General features: G+C 39.2%; 1 protein-coding gene across 2 annotated transcripts in view; it reads right to left on the reverse strand.

The window, feature by feature from the left end:
* Positions 1 to 19,264, reverse strand: part of PLCH1 (phospholipase C eta 1) — a 240,913-nt gene that overhangs the window by 4,818 nt on the left and 216,831 nt on the right. Inside the window, exons 16-23 of one of the 2 annotated variants that reach the window (XM_049709695.1) lie at positions 11,290 to 11,469; positions 11,091 to 11,198; positions 9,955 to 10,079; positions 5,611 to 5,695; positions 3,529 to 3,675; positions 3,210 to 3,289; positions 1,643 to 1,702; positions 851 to 1,205 (exon numbers count right to left, since the gene is read on the reverse strand). In XM_049709695.1, the coding sequence (XP_049565652.1) occupies positions 851 to 1,205; positions 1,643 to 1,702; positions 3,210 to 3,289; positions 3,529 to 3,675; positions 5,611 to 5,695; positions 9,955 to 10,079; positions 11,091 to 11,198; positions 11,290 to 11,469 (1,140 nt within the window). The remainder of the gene's footprint in view (positions 1 to 850; positions 1,206 to 1,642; positions 1,703 to 3,209; positions 3,290 to 3,528; positions 3,676 to 5,610; positions 5,696 to 9,954; positions 10,080 to 11,090; positions 11,199 to 11,289; positions 11,470 to 19,264) is intronic. The other variant, XM_049709694.1, reaches the window with a different exon arrangement.

Below are 19,264 nucleotides of genomic sequence, written 5' to 3' on the forward strand. Positions count from 1 at the left end.
TTAATTAAAACATTTGTTGCAGAGACCTCACATGGACACAGTTTGGGTGCTTAAATTATCTAAAATAGGGTGGGGGAAGAGTCACAGACACAAGGCAAGAGCTCTTTGGTACACTGTAAAGCAGATATCACTCTTTATCACGTTCTTGATATGAGTGAAGCATTATGCTCAAATTAGGGGAAAAGGTGGGTAATGCCTGCTTCCTATGCCTGAGGACTCTATGAATGGACAGGAGCTGCAGACATGCTGCTTCCTTCCCTGCCAACATCCAGGGGTCAGGGAAACGAGGCCACAGGAAAACAGCTAATAAGCTACCTCTTGTGGAAGCAAAGATTTCTCAAGTGAAGAAGGTGGATTACTTTTAACATCTGGCTTTTCCTCTTTCTCCATAAACATTTCCAATTGTAGAAAACATGTTATATGGTGGGAAAGAAATATAACTAAATTCAACCTCGGAAAAGTCCATTTAATTCTATTCCTCCTCAGAAAACCAGTAAATATTGTGCCCACTTAGAAAACCATGATCTCTGCTAATATTTTGCAGGTTTCATCTCCCTCTGTTGTGCCTCATAGACCCGTAGGCTCCATTCCATCACATCTGACCCCTCACTGTCAATTTCAGATGTCAATGTTATTTTGAGGCTTTAGGTGACTAGGAGATAGCTCTTTTACCACCCACTCTCCAAAGTTTAAAATATGGTATAAAAGGTAACACTGTAATGTACTGTAATGATTTATTTTTCAGTATATTTTACTTTGACTACAAAATGTCAGCCATGTAATAATGGTAATTAGGGACCAAAATGGGCCTTAAAGGGGTGTATTCTTAGAGAAACTTAAAGCATCTTACCCAGAGAGTTTTCTTTTCCTTCTGTGTCTTTTGCAGTTTCGGATATAGGCAGCGACAGAGCCCCCAGAAGACTTCTGTCAACAGGCATAGAGACGGGGCGTGCTTGCAAACTCCGCGCGGTCCTTCTCAGGACCCCATCTTGTCCTCTTGCAGCCTCAGACACAGAATCCTTTACCTCTACCATTTCTTGGAAGCCCATTTTGCTCTTTTTTCTGCCTTTGGCTGGAGCACTGGCTGTGCGTCGCAGAATCCTATCTCCAATCGATCGCTTCCGAACATAATGGGAACTGTTTTCTGAAGAGCTGTGCCTGGGATTCTTATTGAACAGCCCCTTCAGACCTTGGAGCTGTCTGTTCTGAAGACACAAAAGGACCAAGCACAAGTTAAGCAAATACCACTGTGTCAACTGCTTGCCTTTTAAATGACAGCTCCATGAAAAATGGATACAAAACGAAATCTCACAGCCACTGAAGAATATTCAAACCAAGAAAACAGCAGCTCACAGCATGTTTGCACAACGTCATGCACATTTTATCAACCCGACTTCGGGAGGAAGGCAGCCTCCCATTTTCACAACCAAGCTTTCCCACAAGTTTTCTGCCCGAAGATGACAAGGTGGTAGGAAGAGTTTCCACAGTGAAAAGACTGTAATGAACTTGAGCCACCTTAAAGCAACGGATGCATGTTTTAAAGTGGTAAGCAGGAAGATGGAGCGATGTGAGCGAGCATGCCGCCGTGACCACTGAAAGAGAAACGTGCCAGCAAGAACCAAGCACCATGCTGAGAAACTACCTTTGTAGCTCCTAGAAAGTGCAATATAGTGTAACTGGGGTTGAGTATTAAAGGGCTCCACTGCAAGGGGGAAAAAAGCACAACAAAACACATTTTGGGCTCATTCAAGAAGGCTGCACAAGTAAAAACAGAAGGAGATAGAACACATATGCTCTATAAACCCTTTCTCCCACTTTGGATTTTTAGTCACAAGTTCATTCATCGCTCAGTTCGCCACCATCATGTTGCGGTTTACGCATATCAACCCAAACACCCCTTGAAAGTAATTAATGACTTACACATGGACATTTATTTAAGGAAAGAGAACACAAGTCCTACAGAACACCTTCTTGGCTCAAGTTTTTAACAAACTGATTTTTATTATTTCCCTCAAGCATGTTAAGTGCTAGAGATGCTGCTTTGTTCACCTGGGATTCCTAGAAATTCAAGAATCATTTTTCGATCATTTACATTTGTGTATGTTTAGGCCAGAGGAGAGAGCCCAACAAGCACAAATAGAAACCCAGGACTAAACACAGAAAGTCGTAAAACTTTATCACTCTTAGAAATTAGGATCCTTAGCACCTCACCCCTCCCAACTGATGGATGTGAGAATAAACACATACCTCCTATTTCAGGCCAAATTGGTCCACTACCTGCCAGTTGGATTATAGTCTCTAATAATATTAATATTCGCCAACATTTTTGAGCATTTACTATGTGCCAGGCAGCTTTTTAAAAATAAAGTATTTGTTTATGAAGTAGGTACTATTTTTACCCACATGTACAAATAAGGAAACGGAAGCACAGAGAATGTATATACCTCTGGAGGAGGAGCTCCAGGCAATGCAGACCTTCTGATAAAGAGCACTGGACATTCCCGGGCCCTGGTCAATGCTACAGTCCCTCCAAATCACATCTAGTCCTGAAAATTGATTCCAGTGGCCAAGTCCCCAATTACTTGGCATTACCAGAGGACAGCCTACTGATTTGTAAATCTCAAGTGAGCTCTGCAATGAAGAAACTGGCATCAGCAAAGAGCTAGAATACACTTTTATGGTCTCTTCCTTTTAAGTCCTGTGGGTGGCTTTTAATTCATTCATGATTTTCAGGTTTCCAGTTGAATACAATGGCACTGAATGAATGCATCCTGCCTAGAACTGGCTGGGATCATAGCCCAGTTAGTACAGGTAATTCAAACATCTGAGACTACATTTCCCACTGCAGTCAGCTGGGTCTTTTTAAGGATTATAATAAAATTCAAATATGTAAGTCTATCCTTCCTGTTTTAGTCAAACAAATGATTGCCCTAGAGAGTAATAGTTTTCTCAATTCTTTTAAGCCCAGAGAGGGCCCCTAGGTGGAGGGAAGGAGTACACACCCCTAAAAAGAGGAAGGAGCGCACACGGATGGCGACCTGTGGGCAGGAGAGCACACAGAGCACAGTGTGGGCTGGGCTTCACTAGAGTTTTCTGTTAAAAAAACAGCTTGTCAAGATACACGTTCCCTTTTATGAAATGAATTAGAAAACTTTATTAAGGACCATATTACTGTTGCATGTGGCTTTAAGCCCTGTGATCTTTCTTACCTTTCCATAGATTTCATTGATTGTTATGTGGACAAAAATGGATGCTTCTGTCAGTCCTTCCAAATAGACATGCCGGTAGCCTGATAAAAGTAGAGAAAGTAGTTTCCTTTGAGTTGAACTTGTGTTTGGCTTTCCCACGGGTGCAACAGAATTAAATACCTGACTTTACTATAGTTCTTTATGTTAACACTCACATTATCATATAACACATATTTTATATATCATATATGCCATGTATCATGTATGTCACATATCATATATTAAATCTTCCAAAGAAAAGGAATGGTCAGTCTAGAGAGAAAAGGCCAGCCAGACTTACCAGGCACTAAGCTGCTAAAGGTCACAGTTCTTTGCCCAACAAAATCTCGTCCGATCGGATCGTGATCCCACACAAGGAACCGAACCAAAGCTATTTCTGGCATGTGTACTGTAAATGTGAGGGTTTCTTCCCACACAGGGTTAAATCCTCAGAGAAACAGGAAAAGACAAATTAGAAAAGCAAAGGGGTTGGCTAAAAATGATTTAGCAGCAACATCTGCAAAGCAGACAGTGAAAATTGCTTGCCATGGTTATTAAACTCGTGAAGACAACTGAGCCACCCCGGGATGCCTTAGTGAAATAAAGCCTTGGAATTTACCCCATTGCTAGAAAATAATTGGTAAGAAATTGCCTGTAAATTATTACATCAATTCTAATAATCTTTGATGCCACATTGCATTGTAGAGAAAGCTCTTTTAGACAATATCTAGAATGTTTCAATAAGCTCAAAAAGTATCTACAGTAGCGATCTAAGAATAATGTTTTAGCAAAAGCAATAAAGAATGACTCCTCTCCTCCACCCCCATCCCACCCCAGTAGAATGATGCTTCTCACCCAGCAAAGATTCTGCTGCTGTAAGCATCACCAGCAAGCATTTTGTAAGGTTTCAATGCTATGGTACATATACCATCCTATTTAATTCTTATGGTAATCCTCTAAGGGTGGCAGGGCAGAGGTTTTTTTCTAATTAAGAAAAAATATATATTACTGACTTTCAAAAATATATAACACTTAAAAATTACACAAGTAACCCATGCTCACTTTTCAACATAGGAAATATAATGCTCATTTTATAGTTGAGAAAACTGATGTTCAGAGAAAATAACATGCCTAACATCATGCAACTAGTGACAGAGCCAAAGGAGACAAGGCACTGCTGATTTCCAGTGGCTTCTCATGAAGCAAGACCTTAATACATGAAAGATGACATATTTTCATAGCTACTGAAAATAAATAGAAAGGCATATAATTCAACTCAAATTCTAAAAGGCAAAACCATGTTTATTTCTTGGTAAAATTCTCTCAGATAAAATAATTAAACTGATAAAAATTCAAGCACTCTGTAAGTTTGTTTTTCTTTTCTAAAAATGAAAATTCATGTTATTAAATGTATGCATTCAGAAGGCATCAGCCACTTAACCCTAATGCCTTAGCTAATGAAATAATTATGGACTGAAAATCATTGAGATGTCCCTCCTGAACAAGAGAAGGGATACTTTTTGTTGACTTAGTGATGACATCTCAATTATTTCTGAGACCAAAAATAATATATTGAGCATTGGTAGGAAAATGCAGTATGGGAAGTTTGCTTATTTTAAGCATGTTATTTCCTAAATAACAGGTTTGTGCTACTCTTGAACCCTCAAATTCCTTTCCTTAAACACCTCTTAAGGTCTCTCTAGGAACCTCTAACTTCCCAAGCATTTTGAGGATTGGGGTTTAGATTTTTTACAGTATTAAGGACTAGAGATTGAGAAAAACAGGCATGCAATAATGTTTGTCATATGTATGAATAAATACAACCTTAGAAGATTACTAAGAAAAAGACATGAGGCTTGAGTAAAGAAAGTTTTCTTTACATGATGGCCAAAACAGAAGAAGAACGCTGCCCACGCACCACAAGTACATATTCAAGAAGTAAACTTGCCAGAGCACGCTGCACTTGCCTTTACAGTTGTACATGCTCCAGAAAAAAATGAGAAATCATTGGGACGTGGGCTTCACAAATGAGAACTTTGAAGCAACTCATGTCATGAAAACAATATAAAAATATAACGAGTCATTTTCCTACATGAAGTTTTAACCCAGATCTTTAAAATATCATTCATTTCACTAGAAAAAAACATTTGCTTCAAAAGCAGAAGTCTTGAGAGCCTAGATTACAACATCCATCAAAATATACCATGCATCAATACCATATTTACTTAGTTTTATGTGTTGAAAAATCTTAACAAAACTCAGATGGCAGTTACAGATTTTAGAAATTTGTTTCTCTTCCATGTAGACAAATTCTCTTTTTCAGTGCAAACTCTATTTCTAGAGCATCCTTATTAAAAGTGAACAGAGATTATTATAATCTTACCATTGTCATCTACCACACGAGTCTGATCTTTACAACAATCTACTGGCAATCCGATAATTTCAACTTCTACAAAAGGATCAATGATCTATATAGATAAAGAAAGTATTACTACAACTGATAAATTTCTACACATGTTAATTTAAGAATATTGGCCAAAATATCACATATCAACAGCAACCCATTTATTTAGGTGCTTACTAAGAAAGAGAAATTGTACCAGATTCAACAGAGTCAACTATGAAGCAGGAATAAAAAAAAGATTACATTGTTATTTGCCAATATCTACTAATGCTACAAAAACTTAACCCAATGAACCTTCAACTCCAGTTGAAGGTATATACCCAACAGAAATGAGAGTGTCTATCTATGCAGAAATGCTCAGAGCAGGTGAATTCATAATAGTCACACATTGGAAGCAACCTCAATGTCCATTATGAGTAAGATGGATAAACTGCAGAATATTCATCTAATGAATACTACACAGCAATGAAAAAATAACAAAGTTGTGCTACACAGCCATAATGTGGAACAAGCCAGACACGAAAGAGTGTACACCGTCAGAGTCCGTTTACATAAAGTTTGAGCACAGACTAAATTAATCTGTTTTGACAGGGACTGGTATTTGATGGGGGGAGGGGAGGGCTGGGAGTAGATATTGACTGGGAGGGTGGACGGAAGCCTTCTGGGGGTTCTGGATATGTTCTACCTTGATCTGCTTACACAATAATTAATCAAATTATCCACATTTGATTGGTGCACTTTAAGGTAGTTAAATCAATTGTGTACTATGATGTAAATTTAGAAGTATTTAAAAATAAAAAGATGAAAAGGTAATCAAAAGAAAAAGATGAGTGTTTAGTTCCCCTCTTCCTCACCTTTACCTCCCCCATATCCCCTGCCCTCTGGGAGAGGGATCCTCCTTTGTTTGTCATCTGTAAGCTCTCCTTTGTAGTGCCAGTACTGGATAAGTAGCAATGAAGGAATAAAATCCTAAGGAACCCAGAAAGGAGAGAATTATGAAGTCTGGGAAACCATATTTTTAGGAGCTTGGAGACTAAGGAGAATACAGTTTTGGAGGGAGCTTCATGGAATATGAGCTAGAGGTATGATAGAAAAACATTTTGAGACAGTTAGGTGGATAGACACGCTTTTTGTTCACTAAATAAATCACAGCTAAAGTTTACTAGTTTTCCATTAATTCTTTGATGCTAAAAGTTTTTCCTTAGAATAGAACACTGTGGTAAAACTGTACCATTGGGAGTCTTGGATTTGGGGACAGCTAATAAATATGACTAAGGAAAATAAAATTAAATTCCTTAATTTTAAGGAATTTAAGAGGATTAATTTAAGTCTAAATTAAGGAATTTAAGAAGCCACAGGCTTGAAGAACAACTTCTTGCTTCGACACTTGGTTCCTGTGCTGGACTTTGGCAAGTCGTGTAACTGTCTGTGCTTCAGTTTCCTCATCTGTAAACCTAAGATAACAGTGTCCGCTTCATCATGCTGTAATCCAGGTGACATGCTGGGAGAATGGAACTGGATAGTGGTAGCAAGATTAGGGAGAGATTTGGGAGGTAGAATGTCCAAGAGATGCTAATTGAGTAGATGTGGAGAGCAAAGAAAAGGTGAAAATTAAAGATGACAATCAATTTTCTGATTAGGAGCAAGAAAAATTATTATTTCATTCTCAGAGATATGAACAATGTGAGAGATCACAGGTTGAGAATTCAGGGGGACTAGAGGGGGGAGAAACTATATTTTCATTAGCCTCTGACTAAAGCACAAATAGTAGAGTATTAGTACTGTAATTTTGTGCCTGGCAGAAATCACAGATGCTTTCAAGTCACATTATAGTTGCTGCAGAAATCTCCGTGTATCACCCATACTTATCACAACTTCAAAATTCTAATAGTTATTCAACCCCCCTCTAGAACCTGCTATTTATTGCATACATATTTGTATGTCACAGTTTGTTTTTAATATGCTGATAAGTGAATTTCAATATAATCTGTCCTGTGTACCTTTATCTATTTTATTTTATGCAAACACATTATTCTGAGAAGGGGTCCAAAGGCCTCATCAGATGCCAATGGGTTCTATGGCTCAAAAAAGAGTTAAAATCTCCTGACAGAGAACCTCATAAATCACAATAAGGAGGTTGGATTTTATTTTAATTATAATAGAAGATAATCCTCATACATTTAAATGATTACTCTAACCCCAAAGACTATGTATTACAAAGATAAAGAAATACCGATGCAGTGAAAAACACCTGGAAGAAACCTCCTTATCCAAGTAACATTATCAATCCTGGGATAAACTGACATAATATGGCCCCGGATATGATACACTGAGAAGGATACACATTGCCCATGTAGTATTCCTGCCAAATATGTTTAGTCTGATTCTAATCATGAACAAACAATCAGGTAATCCAAACCGAAGGACAGTCTGGACACAGCTGGCTTGGGCATTTTTAAAAATATCAATATAATGAAAACAAAAGCTGGAGAACTGTTTTATATTTTAAAAGACCAAAGAGAAATGACAACTATAAGCAATGTGTGACTCTTAATTGGATTCTGAATCTAAAAAGAAAAAAAGAAGATGTAAGAACAATTTGGGGACAATGGGGGAAAATTGAATATAGATTTTATATTAGGTAACATTCTTGTACCAACAAACTATTGGGTATAAGATAGGCTCAAGGATGTATTGTACAACGTGGGAAATACAGCCAATATTTTGTAATAACTGTAAATGGAAAGTAACCTGTAAAAATTGTACAAAATTTTTTTAAATAAAATTTTAAAAAATGAATAAAGTTCTGATGGTCTAAAAAAATAAAATAAAATAGAAAAAAATATACTATTGTACCAATATTAAATGTCATGGGTGTAACGACTGTATTGTGGCTATACAGGAGGGGTCATGATGTTAACTTACTCTCAAATGACTCTCCAAAGAAAAGAAAATGCATATATATACACACATATATATAATTAAATTTTGTTATATTTGCTTTATTTCTCCCTTTCATGTGGATAAGTATATATGTATGTGTATATGTATATTTATGCACACATTTACACATGAAAGGAAGATAAAGCAAAAGTAACAAAATTTAATGAGTTAATTGGTGAATCTAGGTGCTGGAGATACTGTGTTCATTTTATTCTTATTGCAACTTTCCTGAGGTTTGAAATATTTCAAAATAAAAAGTTTTGGGGAAAATATAGGAAGTGAGTCTTCCTTTTTGCAGACAATAAAGAAAAATGGAAAGAAGAGGAAGTAAGGATAAACTTTCTGATACTACCAAAATAACTATTCTTGCTGCTGAGAGAACAGAACTGGAAGCAGGGAGGCCAGTGAGCTGGGAGGCTACTGCAGCAGAACTGCCAAGAGATGATGGTGGCTTGGATTAGGCTGAAGGCAATGCAGTTGAAAGACATGGTCCCATCTGAAGCTCCTACTTTCTGAGAAGGAGGACATGGCGCCATCTACTGGAGAAAGTGATGAGAACAAATGTTTGAGGAGAGACGAGGTTGAAAATAGCCACTGTGGAGAACAGGATAGAGGACTGATCAGGTGGAGTTGGGATGGCAGTGCAGCACTACGTGTGGGTCAGTGGAGATTTGAGACAGAGTTGATGGTGGGACCACTGCAGAGCTGCATGGTTTCACCATCGACATTCAAGATCCAGAAAGGATAGTTTAACAGGTGGGAGTGGCAAAGAGCCTGAAGTGATGGACCACTCCTGAGAGGAAGGACATGAACAGAGGAGGGGCTGACAGGTAGGGAGAAAATGGAGGCCAAGGAGGCCAACAGCAGGTGGAATGGGAATAACGGAATGAAAGCTCTGGAAAGAGCGGAGGCTGTGGTCACAGAGGGAGACATTTTAAAATCACGCAACAGAAATGCATCAAGGCAAGAGCCAGCCTGTGGCCAGGGAGCAGGTGGCTGATGTGCAGCAGAGATGAGGGTCACAGTGGATGAGAAAGGCGGATGGAAGGTTAAGATGTTCTCCTAGGCAATGTGTCTATTAATAACAAAACTGCTTCTTGCATCTCAGTTTAGCATTGCCCGTGTCAGTCTTGAATCATGAATTGAACTGTATTGCACTCGTGCCTCCAAAATAGATGATGCACTGCACTCCAGAAAGAATTGCGTGTGCTTTGCCAATAAGTCAGTTAATATCTGATGAGCTGAGGTCAGTGCTCATTTACACACACACACACAGACACACACACACACACACACACACAGCCCTTAAGACATTTCAGATGAAATGTAAACACAATAAAATAAATCACATAATTAACCACTTGGTCGTATACAGCTTACCTCGCCTCGGTCTCCAAACATGGAATCTGGAGGTTTGGGGAGTTGTTGTCCACTAATTACTTTCAGGATGAACTGCTTCTTAGGGTTGGCAGGAAGTGGATCACCAGAGAAAGGGTTGAAAGTACCTAAGCCAGGTAAAGCTGAGGTTAAAAATCTAGGTTTGGTAGCATGGAAACCTAGATACCCACATACCCCCACATACCTTAAGCTTGTAGAACAAAGAAACAATAAATGCTGGATTACTATAGTGTTTCTTAAAGCAAAGAAATTATCACCTAACTATCAGCGTGGCTTTTGCCTGAAGGCAATGCCAGCTGGCATTTCCATAGCTGTGTTTTTTTGTTAGAATCTATGCTCCCAAAGGCCAGAAGAATGGACCAATTTAAAACAAGCGTCTGCGATGCAATTATCAACCAAGGCAGGGGGTAAGAGGAACATTTTATTTGAATGTCCATAGTATAGAGAAGGGGAGCAGCTGTCAGATTCACATAATTTTCTATCCTAAACTATTGCAGGTATAGAGTGAATATAATAAACAGAAAGAAGACCTGAATTAAGTAAACAGCATAGCAAGAAAACACGCAAAGCACAAAATTCTGAAGACACATCTGTCAACAGTTTTGTACCTGAACTGTTAAAAATCCAACTTGGAAAATTTAAAAAGAATTTTGATGAGCAGAACCAAAAGGAAGTGTTTTTGATATAACATTGCATTACCTTTTGTTGTTGTTGTTGTTAGCACTGTTTTGTAATTGGAATAAATTGACTAAAAGGGCTTGATAAAATTGTTTCAGGTGTTATTACAATTTTGCCAGCAGGTCTCAGACTCATACTCCCTTAGAGAGTTTCTGAAAGCATTCAGTTTACAAATAATGCCTAGTGAATATAACGCTGGACCACCGGATTTCAGGTGACAATCCATGCTATTATCCATGTCCCTGTTTAAGTGCATAACATCACAAGGAACATTGTAAACATCATGCTACCCAAATATTAAACAGTTGTGACAAGAGTTCTTTATTTACATTTCAATACCGAATTTACCTCTTTTTTAAAAACCATGTTGCAAAACAGAGGCATCACACTTTCCACAGAGCTCCTTCAATAGAGGCTATGACTATGAAATTAACACACACCTTTGCACATCTGCTGGGGTTTGAGGACATAGCCGCAATTGCCATTTGTCTTGAATTTGGCTCGATTTAACTGCATCATTCGCCCTTCAGACTGGTAGTTCAATGCCACTGTGCAAGTTCAAAGTTTAAGAGAATTAGGCAAGACAGCAGCATAGAGTCAAGACACACGGAGAACCGCTCCTCCCCGAGGCATACACACCTAGCTGGCAACCTGCGTTCCAGTAGGGCAGAGGGTTGAAATTACTGGAATCGATGCGGTAGGCAGAGGGATAAATCCTCGTGAGCTGCTTCTGATTATAAGTCATGAACTGCTCAGATTTCTGCTGAACCACCTGATGTGCTCTTGTTTCACTGAATGATAACACATTTCCTGTGGTTCCTACAAGTTTTTAACAAAGAAAACAGAAATGTGAGAACTGCTGCAAAGAAAACACCACTCATAAAAGATCTTATAATGCTGTCCGTTTACACCCATAATAAAAGGCAGAGCAAAAGAGTGAATTCAACCAGAGCAGGCACAGCTCCTAAGTAAGAAAGGTCTAATAAAGTTCCACTCTCGGGACTCTTTTGCCATTTCAGATCAGAGCTGTGCATCTTGCTCAGATAACTGCCTGTTTCTGGATCCCATATTCTCCCAAGAATTCAATCATCTCACTACTTCATGTCTATCTGACTAGTATGAAGAGGACAGAGAGGAAAATTATTTTCTAGGCGCATGATTCAAGCAGAATAGCTTTGCCAGAGATCAAGACACCTATGGATAAATAAAACTATCTTTGTAACTCATTCCTGATAAAAGGGAGACATTCGTTGAAGGCATTCATCTAAAAAGCATACATATGAAACACATTAAGTGACAGCTTTCAGAGTCGAAGAAAATAAAGGGAAAAGACCAATTCCAAAGCAGGAAAATTGGGTTTTAAAGTTACTTTGAATAGAATTATGAAACCAGTCAAAACCTATTTGGGAGAAAGGAATCATAATGGAAAAAGAATTCAAAAGAACATCATAAAGAAATAAAAGTTTCAGAAACAAGAACAGCCATCCCCCTAGCCAGATTTATAAATAATGGAAAAGTAAAGGGAGGTAAAAAACAGGAAGCCTATCATCAGAAAGGGTTAATCCAGGACCGACGAAGCCACAAGTTAGGGGGTCATGATGGAGTAAACCTCCAATTATTTAATATCTTACCCTTTTCTCCCAGTACTACCTTTTGTACCACATCTAAAATGCTCCCACTACTCCCACTCCTTCACCAAACATCCATACCCCACCCCCCAAATGACCACCCCATGTCATCTGGTACCTGTTGGAATAGACCAGCCTAGATAAAGATCCAAACGTGCCCAGAGTCTCATTCTCATTCCAAGGTGTGCTCTGAACCCAGACTGAGGGACATGGCCCATGAAACAAAGGAGGTGAATTATAATCTTACTGAGCCTGAATGGTATCCAGACTCTGCACGTTTATTCATGCACACAGTCTCCCAGGGCCCTTGCTGTCCTTAGGGTTGTACAGCCTTAGTTATTAAACACTGGCCAAATGACTAGCAACTACACTCTACAACATGGAACAGTCATAAACACAAGTGGAAGGCAAAGAAATTAGAGAATTACAGTGCTTAATCTGATGATTTCCCTCAAATAGACTCTTTCCTTATCACATATATCAATATCTTACTGACATAACTTAGCATAGTTTACATATCTCAAGCATACTAAAAATGACCATATTTGTAGATTTTGATGAGGAATACTTTGAACAGGGTAAGAGAAAATATAGTCTTTTTGACAAACCACATTCAGGTAGAGTAGCACTAAAATTAGTACCACTATTTTCTCTGTCTCTCTACATAAATTATGCACACCACATTATCAATAAGATGACCTTGCTAATTAGGTACATGTCAATTAGTATATTAATAGAGTTGAGCTGCTTTGCATTAGGATGAGCCATGCATTCATTATCTATTGCTTATTTTGTGGCTAACACACACACACACAAAAGACAAAAACAGATAAAGTTCAAGAACTAAACAGTCCTCAATATTATTTTCCATTAAGCTAATAGGATGATGATTATCTAAGGCATGTAGTAGAAATATTTCTATGAACCAAATATACCTTTAACTCCATTAAAATACTTCCTGAGTTTATTTTCTAGCTGTGGGCAGATATTATAAGAATGTGATGTTTAGGTACCACCTCACACTGGTCAGACAGTCATCTCAAAAAGTCTACAAATAATAAACGCTGGAGAGGGTATGGAGAAAAGGAAACCCTCCTACAAGGTTGGTGGGAATGTAAATTGGTGCAGCCACTATGGAGAACAGTATGGAGGTTCCTTAAAAAACTAAAAATAGAGCTACTATATGATCCTGCAATCCCACTCCTGGGCACATATCCAGAAAAGATGAAAGCTCTAATTCGAAAAGATACACACCCCCCAACGTTCACTGCAGCACTATTTACAATAGCCAAAACATGGAAGCAACCTAAATGCCCATTAGAGGGATGGATAAAGAAGATGTGATACATATATACAATGGAATATTACTCAACCATAAAAAAGAATGAAATAATGCCATTTGCAGCAACATGGATGGACCTGGAGATTATCATACTAGCTAAGTCAGACAGAGAAAGACAAATATCATATGCTATCACTTACATATGGGATCTAAAATATGACACAAATGAACTTATTTACAAAACAGAAATAGACTCACAGACATAGAAAACAAGCCTATGGTTACAAAAGAGGAAAGGGGAGGGATAAATTAGGAGTTTGGGATTAATATATACATACTACTATATATAAAATAAAGAACAAGGTCCTACTGTGTAGCACAGGGAACTAAATTCAATACCTTGTAATAACTTATAATGGAAAAGAATCTGGAAAAAAAAAAGAATGTGATGTTCACTTGCTGAGAATCCTATAGGGTCTCATGTTCTCACATGTGAAATTAATTTTTTTTAATAACTGTCACCATCTAAAGAAAGAATCAACACCAAAGGGAAGAAAATCTGCAGATAGAAAAAGATACACTTGTGGAATGGGGGGGGGAATAAAGATCTGAGGAAAGAATCCTGGAGGTTGTAAGGACATAAGACTCAGCACAGGCAGTCAACAAAAACAAAGATTGAGAGGGGGAAGATGGCGGAAGAGTAAGACGCGGAGATCACCCTCCTCCCCACAGATACATCAGAAATACATCTACACGTGGAACAACTACTACAGAACACCTACTGAACTCTGGCAGAAGACCTCAGACCTCCCAAAAGGCAAGAAACTCCCCACGTACCTGGGTAGGGCAAAAGAAAAAAAGAATAAACAGAGACAAAAGGATAGGGACGGGACCTGCACCAGTGGGAGGGAGCTGTGAAGGAGGAAAGGTTTTCACACAGCAGAAGCCCCTTCGCGGGCGGAGACTGTGGGTGGCAGAGGGGGGAAGCTTCACAGCCACGGAGGAGAGCACAGCAACAGGGGTGCGGAGGGCAAAGCAGTAAGATTCCCGCACAGAGGATCAGAGCCGACCAGCACTCACCAGCCCGAGAGGCTTGTCTGCTCACCCGCCAGAGCAGGCAGGGCTGGGAGCTGAGGCTCGGGCTTCGGGCTGTCGGAGCGCGCAGGGAGAGGACTGGGGTTGGTGGCGTGAACACAGCCTGAAGGGGTTAGGGCACCATGGCTAGCCGGGAATGAGTCCGGGGAAAAGTCTGGAGCTGCCGAAGAGGCAACAGACTTTTTCTTCCCTCTTTGTTATCCGGTGCGCGAGGAGAGGGGTTTAAGAGCGCTGCTTAAAGGAGCTCCAGAGATGCGCGCGAGCCGTGGCTAAAAGCGCGGACCCCAGAGACAGGCAGGAGACGCTAAGGCTGCTGCTACCGCCACCAAGAAGCCTGTGCGCGAGCACAGGTCACTCTCCACACCTCCCTTCCGGGGAGCCTGTGCAGCCCGCCACTGCCAGGGTCCCAGGATCCGGGAACAACTTCCCCTGGAGAACGCACGCACGGCGCGCCTCAGGCTGGTGCAACATCACACTGGCCTCTGCCGCTGCAAGCCCGCCCCGCACTCCGTGCCCCTCCGCCCGCCCGGCCTGAGTGAGCCGGAGCCTCCGAATCAGCGGCTCCTTTAACCCCGTCCTGTCTGAACGAAGAAGAGACGCCTTCCGGGGACCCACACGCAGAGGCGGGGCCAAATCCAAAACTGAAACCCGGGAGCTGTGCGAACAAAGAAGAGAAAGGGAAATCTCTCCCAGCAGCCTCAGGAGCAGCGGATTAAATCTTCACAATCAACTTGATGTACCCTGCATTTGTGGAATACCTGAATAGACAACGAGTCATCCCAAATTGAGGAGGTGGACTTTGAGAGCAAGATTGATTATTTTTTTCCCCTTTTCCTCTTTTTGTGAGTGTGTATGTGTATGCTTCTGTGTGAGATTTTGTCTGTATAGCTTTGCTTTCATCATTTGTCCTAGGGATCCATCCGTCCGTTTTTTTGTTTGTTTTAATACTTAAATTGTTTTTCCTAAATTATTTTTTATTTTAATAACTTTATTTTATTTTACCTTACTTTATTTTATTTTCTTTTATCCTCTTTCTTTCTTTCTACTTTTTCTCACTTTTATTCTGAGCTGTGTGGATGAAAGTCTCTGGGTGCTGCTGCCAGGAGTCAATGCTGTGCCTCTGACATGGGAGAGCCAACTTCAGGACACTGGTCAACAAGAGACCTCCCAGCTCCACGTAATATCAAACAGTGAAAATCTCCCAGAGATCTCAATCTCAACACCAACACCCAGCTGCACTCAACGACCAGCAAGCTACAGTGCTAGACACCCTATGCCAAACAACTAGCAAGACAGGAATACAACCCCAGCCATTAGCAGAGACGCTGCCTAAAATCATAATGAGTCCACAGACACCCCAAAACACATCACCAGACGTGGACCTGCCCACCAGAAACACAAGATCCAGCCTCATCCACCAGAACACAGGCACTAGTCCCCTCCCCCAGGAAGCCTACACAACCCACTGAACCAACTTTAGCCACAGGGGACAGACACCAAAAATAACGGAAACTATAAACCTGCAGCCTGCAAAAAGGAGACCCCAAACACAGTAAGATAAGCAAAATGAGAAGACAGAAAAACACACAGCAGATGAAGGAGCAAGATAAAAACCCACCAGACCTAACAAATGAAGAGGAAATAGGCAGTCTACCTGAAAAAGAATTCAGAATAATGATAGTAAAGATGATCCAAAATCTTGGAAATAGAATAGAGAAAATGCAAAAAACATTTAACAAGGACCTAGAAGAACTAAAGATGAAACAAGCAACAATGAACAACACAATAAATGAAATTAAAAATACTCTAGATGGGATCAATAGCAGAAAAACTGATGTAGAAGAACGGATAAGTGACCTGGAAGATAAAATAGTGGAAATAACTACTGCAGAGCAGAATAAAGAGAAAAGAATGAAAAGAACTGAGGACAGTCTCAGACACCGCTGGGACAACATTAAATGCACCAACATTCGAATTATAGGGGTTCCAGAAGAAGAAGAGAAAAAGAAAGGGACTGAGAAAATATTTCAAGAGATTATAGTTGAAAACTTCCCTAATATGGGAAAGGAAAAAGTTAATCAAGTCCAGGAAGCACAGAGAATCCCATACAGGATAAATCCAAGGAGAAACACACCAAAACATATTAATCAAACTGTCAAAAATTAAATACAAAGAAAACATATTAAAAGCAGCAAGGGAAAAACAACAAATAACACACAAGGGAATCCCCATGAGGTTAACAGCTAATTTTTCAGCAAAAACTCTGCAAGCCAGAAGGGACTGGCAGGACATATTTAAAGTGATGAAGGAGAAAAACCTACAACCAAGACTACTCTACCCAGCAAGGATCTCATTCAGATTTGATGGAGAAATTAAAACCTTTACAGACAAGCAAAAGCTGAGAGAGTTCAGCACCACCAAACCAGCTTTACAACAAATGCTAAAGGATATTCTCTAGGCAAGAAACACAAGAGAAGGAAAAGACCTACAATAACAAACGAAAAACAATTAAGAAAATGGGAATAGGAACATACATATCAATAATTACCTTAAATGTAAATGGATTAAATGTTCCCACCAAAAGACACAGACTGGCTGAATGGATACAAAAACAAGACCCATATATATGCTGTCTACAAGAGACTCACTTCAGACCTAGAGACACATACAAACTGAAAGTGAGGGGATGGAAAAAGATATTCCACGCAAATAGAAACCAAAAGAAAGCTGGAGTAGCAATTCTCATATCAGACAAAGTAGACTTTAAAATGACTATTAGAAGAGACAAATAAGGACACTACATAATGATCAAGGGATCGATCCAAGAAGAAGATATAACAATTGTAAATATTTATGCACCCAACATAGGACACCTCAATACATAAGGCAAATGCTAACAGCCATAAAAGGAGAAATCGACAGTAACGCATTCATAGTAGGGGACTTTAACACCCCACTTTCACCAATGGACAGCTCATCCAAAATGAAAATAAATAAGGAAACAAAAGCTTTAAATGATACATTAAACAAGATGGACTTAATTGATATTTATAGGACATTCCCTCCAAAAACAACAGAATACATATTTTTCTCAAGTGCTCATGGAACATTCTCCAGGATAGATCATATCTTGGGTCACAAATCAAGCCTTGGTAAATTTAAGAGAATTGAAATTGTATCAAGTATCTTTTTCTTTTCCGAGCATAACGCTATGAGACTACATATCAATTACAGGAAAAGATCTGTAAAAAATACAAACACATGGAATCTAAAAAATACATGACTTAATAACAAAGTGATCACTGAAGAAATCAAAGAGGAAACCAAAAAATACCTAGAAACAAATGACAATGTAGACACGATGACCCAAAACCTATGGGATGCAGCAAAAGCAGTTCTAAGAGGGAAGTTTATAGCAATACAATCCTACCTTAAGAAACAGGAAACATCTCGAATAAACAACCTAAACTTGCACCTAAAGCAATTAGAGAAAGAAGAACAAAAAAAACCCAAAGTTAGCAGAAGGAAAGACATCATAAAGATCAGATCAGAAATAAATGAAAAAGAAATGAAGGAAATTATAACAAAGATAAATAAAACTAAAAGGTGGTTCTTTAAGAAGATAAACAAAATAGATACACTGTTAGGCAGACTCATCAAGAAAAAAAGAGAGAAGACTCAAATCAATAGAATTAGAAATGAAAAAGTCACATATTAATCAAACTGTCAACATACACTGCAGAAATACAAAAGATCATGAGAGATTACTACAAGCAACTCTATGCCAATAAAATGGACAACCTGGAAGAAATGGACAAACTCTTAGGAATGCACAACTTGCCAAGACTGAATCAGGAAGAAATAGAAAATATAAACAGACCAATCACAAGCACTGAAATTGAGACTGTGATTAAAAATCTTCCAACAAACAAAAGCCCAGGACCAGATGGCTTCACAGGCGAATTCTATCAAACATTTAGAGAAGAGCTAACACCTATCCTTCTCAAACTCTTCTAATATATAGCAGAGGAAGGAACACTCCCAAACTCATTCTACGAGGCCACCATCACCCTGATACCAAAACCAGACAAGGATGTCACAAAGAAAGAAAACTACAGGCCAATATCACTGATGAACAGAGAGGCAAAAATCCTCAACAAATACTAGCAAACAGAATCCAACAGCACATTAAAAGGATCATACACCATGATCAAGTGGGGTTTATTCCAGGAATGCAAGGATTCTTCAATATACGCAAATCAATCAATGTGATAAACCATATTAACAAATTGAAGGAGAAAAACCATATGATCATCTCAATAGATGCAGAGAAAGCTTTCGACAAAATTCAACACCCATTTATGATAAAAACCCTCCAGAAAGTAAACATAGAGGGAACTTTCCTCAACATAATAAAGGCCATATATGACAAACCCACAGCCAACATCATCCTCAATGGTGAAAAACTGAAAGTATTTCCACTACGATCAGGAGCAAGACAAGGTGGCCCACTCTTACCACTCTTATTCAACATAGTTTTGGAGTTTTAGCCACAGCAGTCAGAGAAGAAAAGGAAATAAAAGGAATCCAAATCAGAAAAGAAGAAGTA

The sequence above is a fragment of the Orcinus orca genome, chromosome 5 (genome assembly GCF_937001465.1).
Source record: "Orcinus orca chromosome 5, mOrcOrc1.1, whole genome shotgun sequence".
Lineage (NCBI taxonomy): Eukaryota > Metazoa > Chordata > Mammalia > Artiodactyla > Delphinidae > Orcinus > Orcinus orca.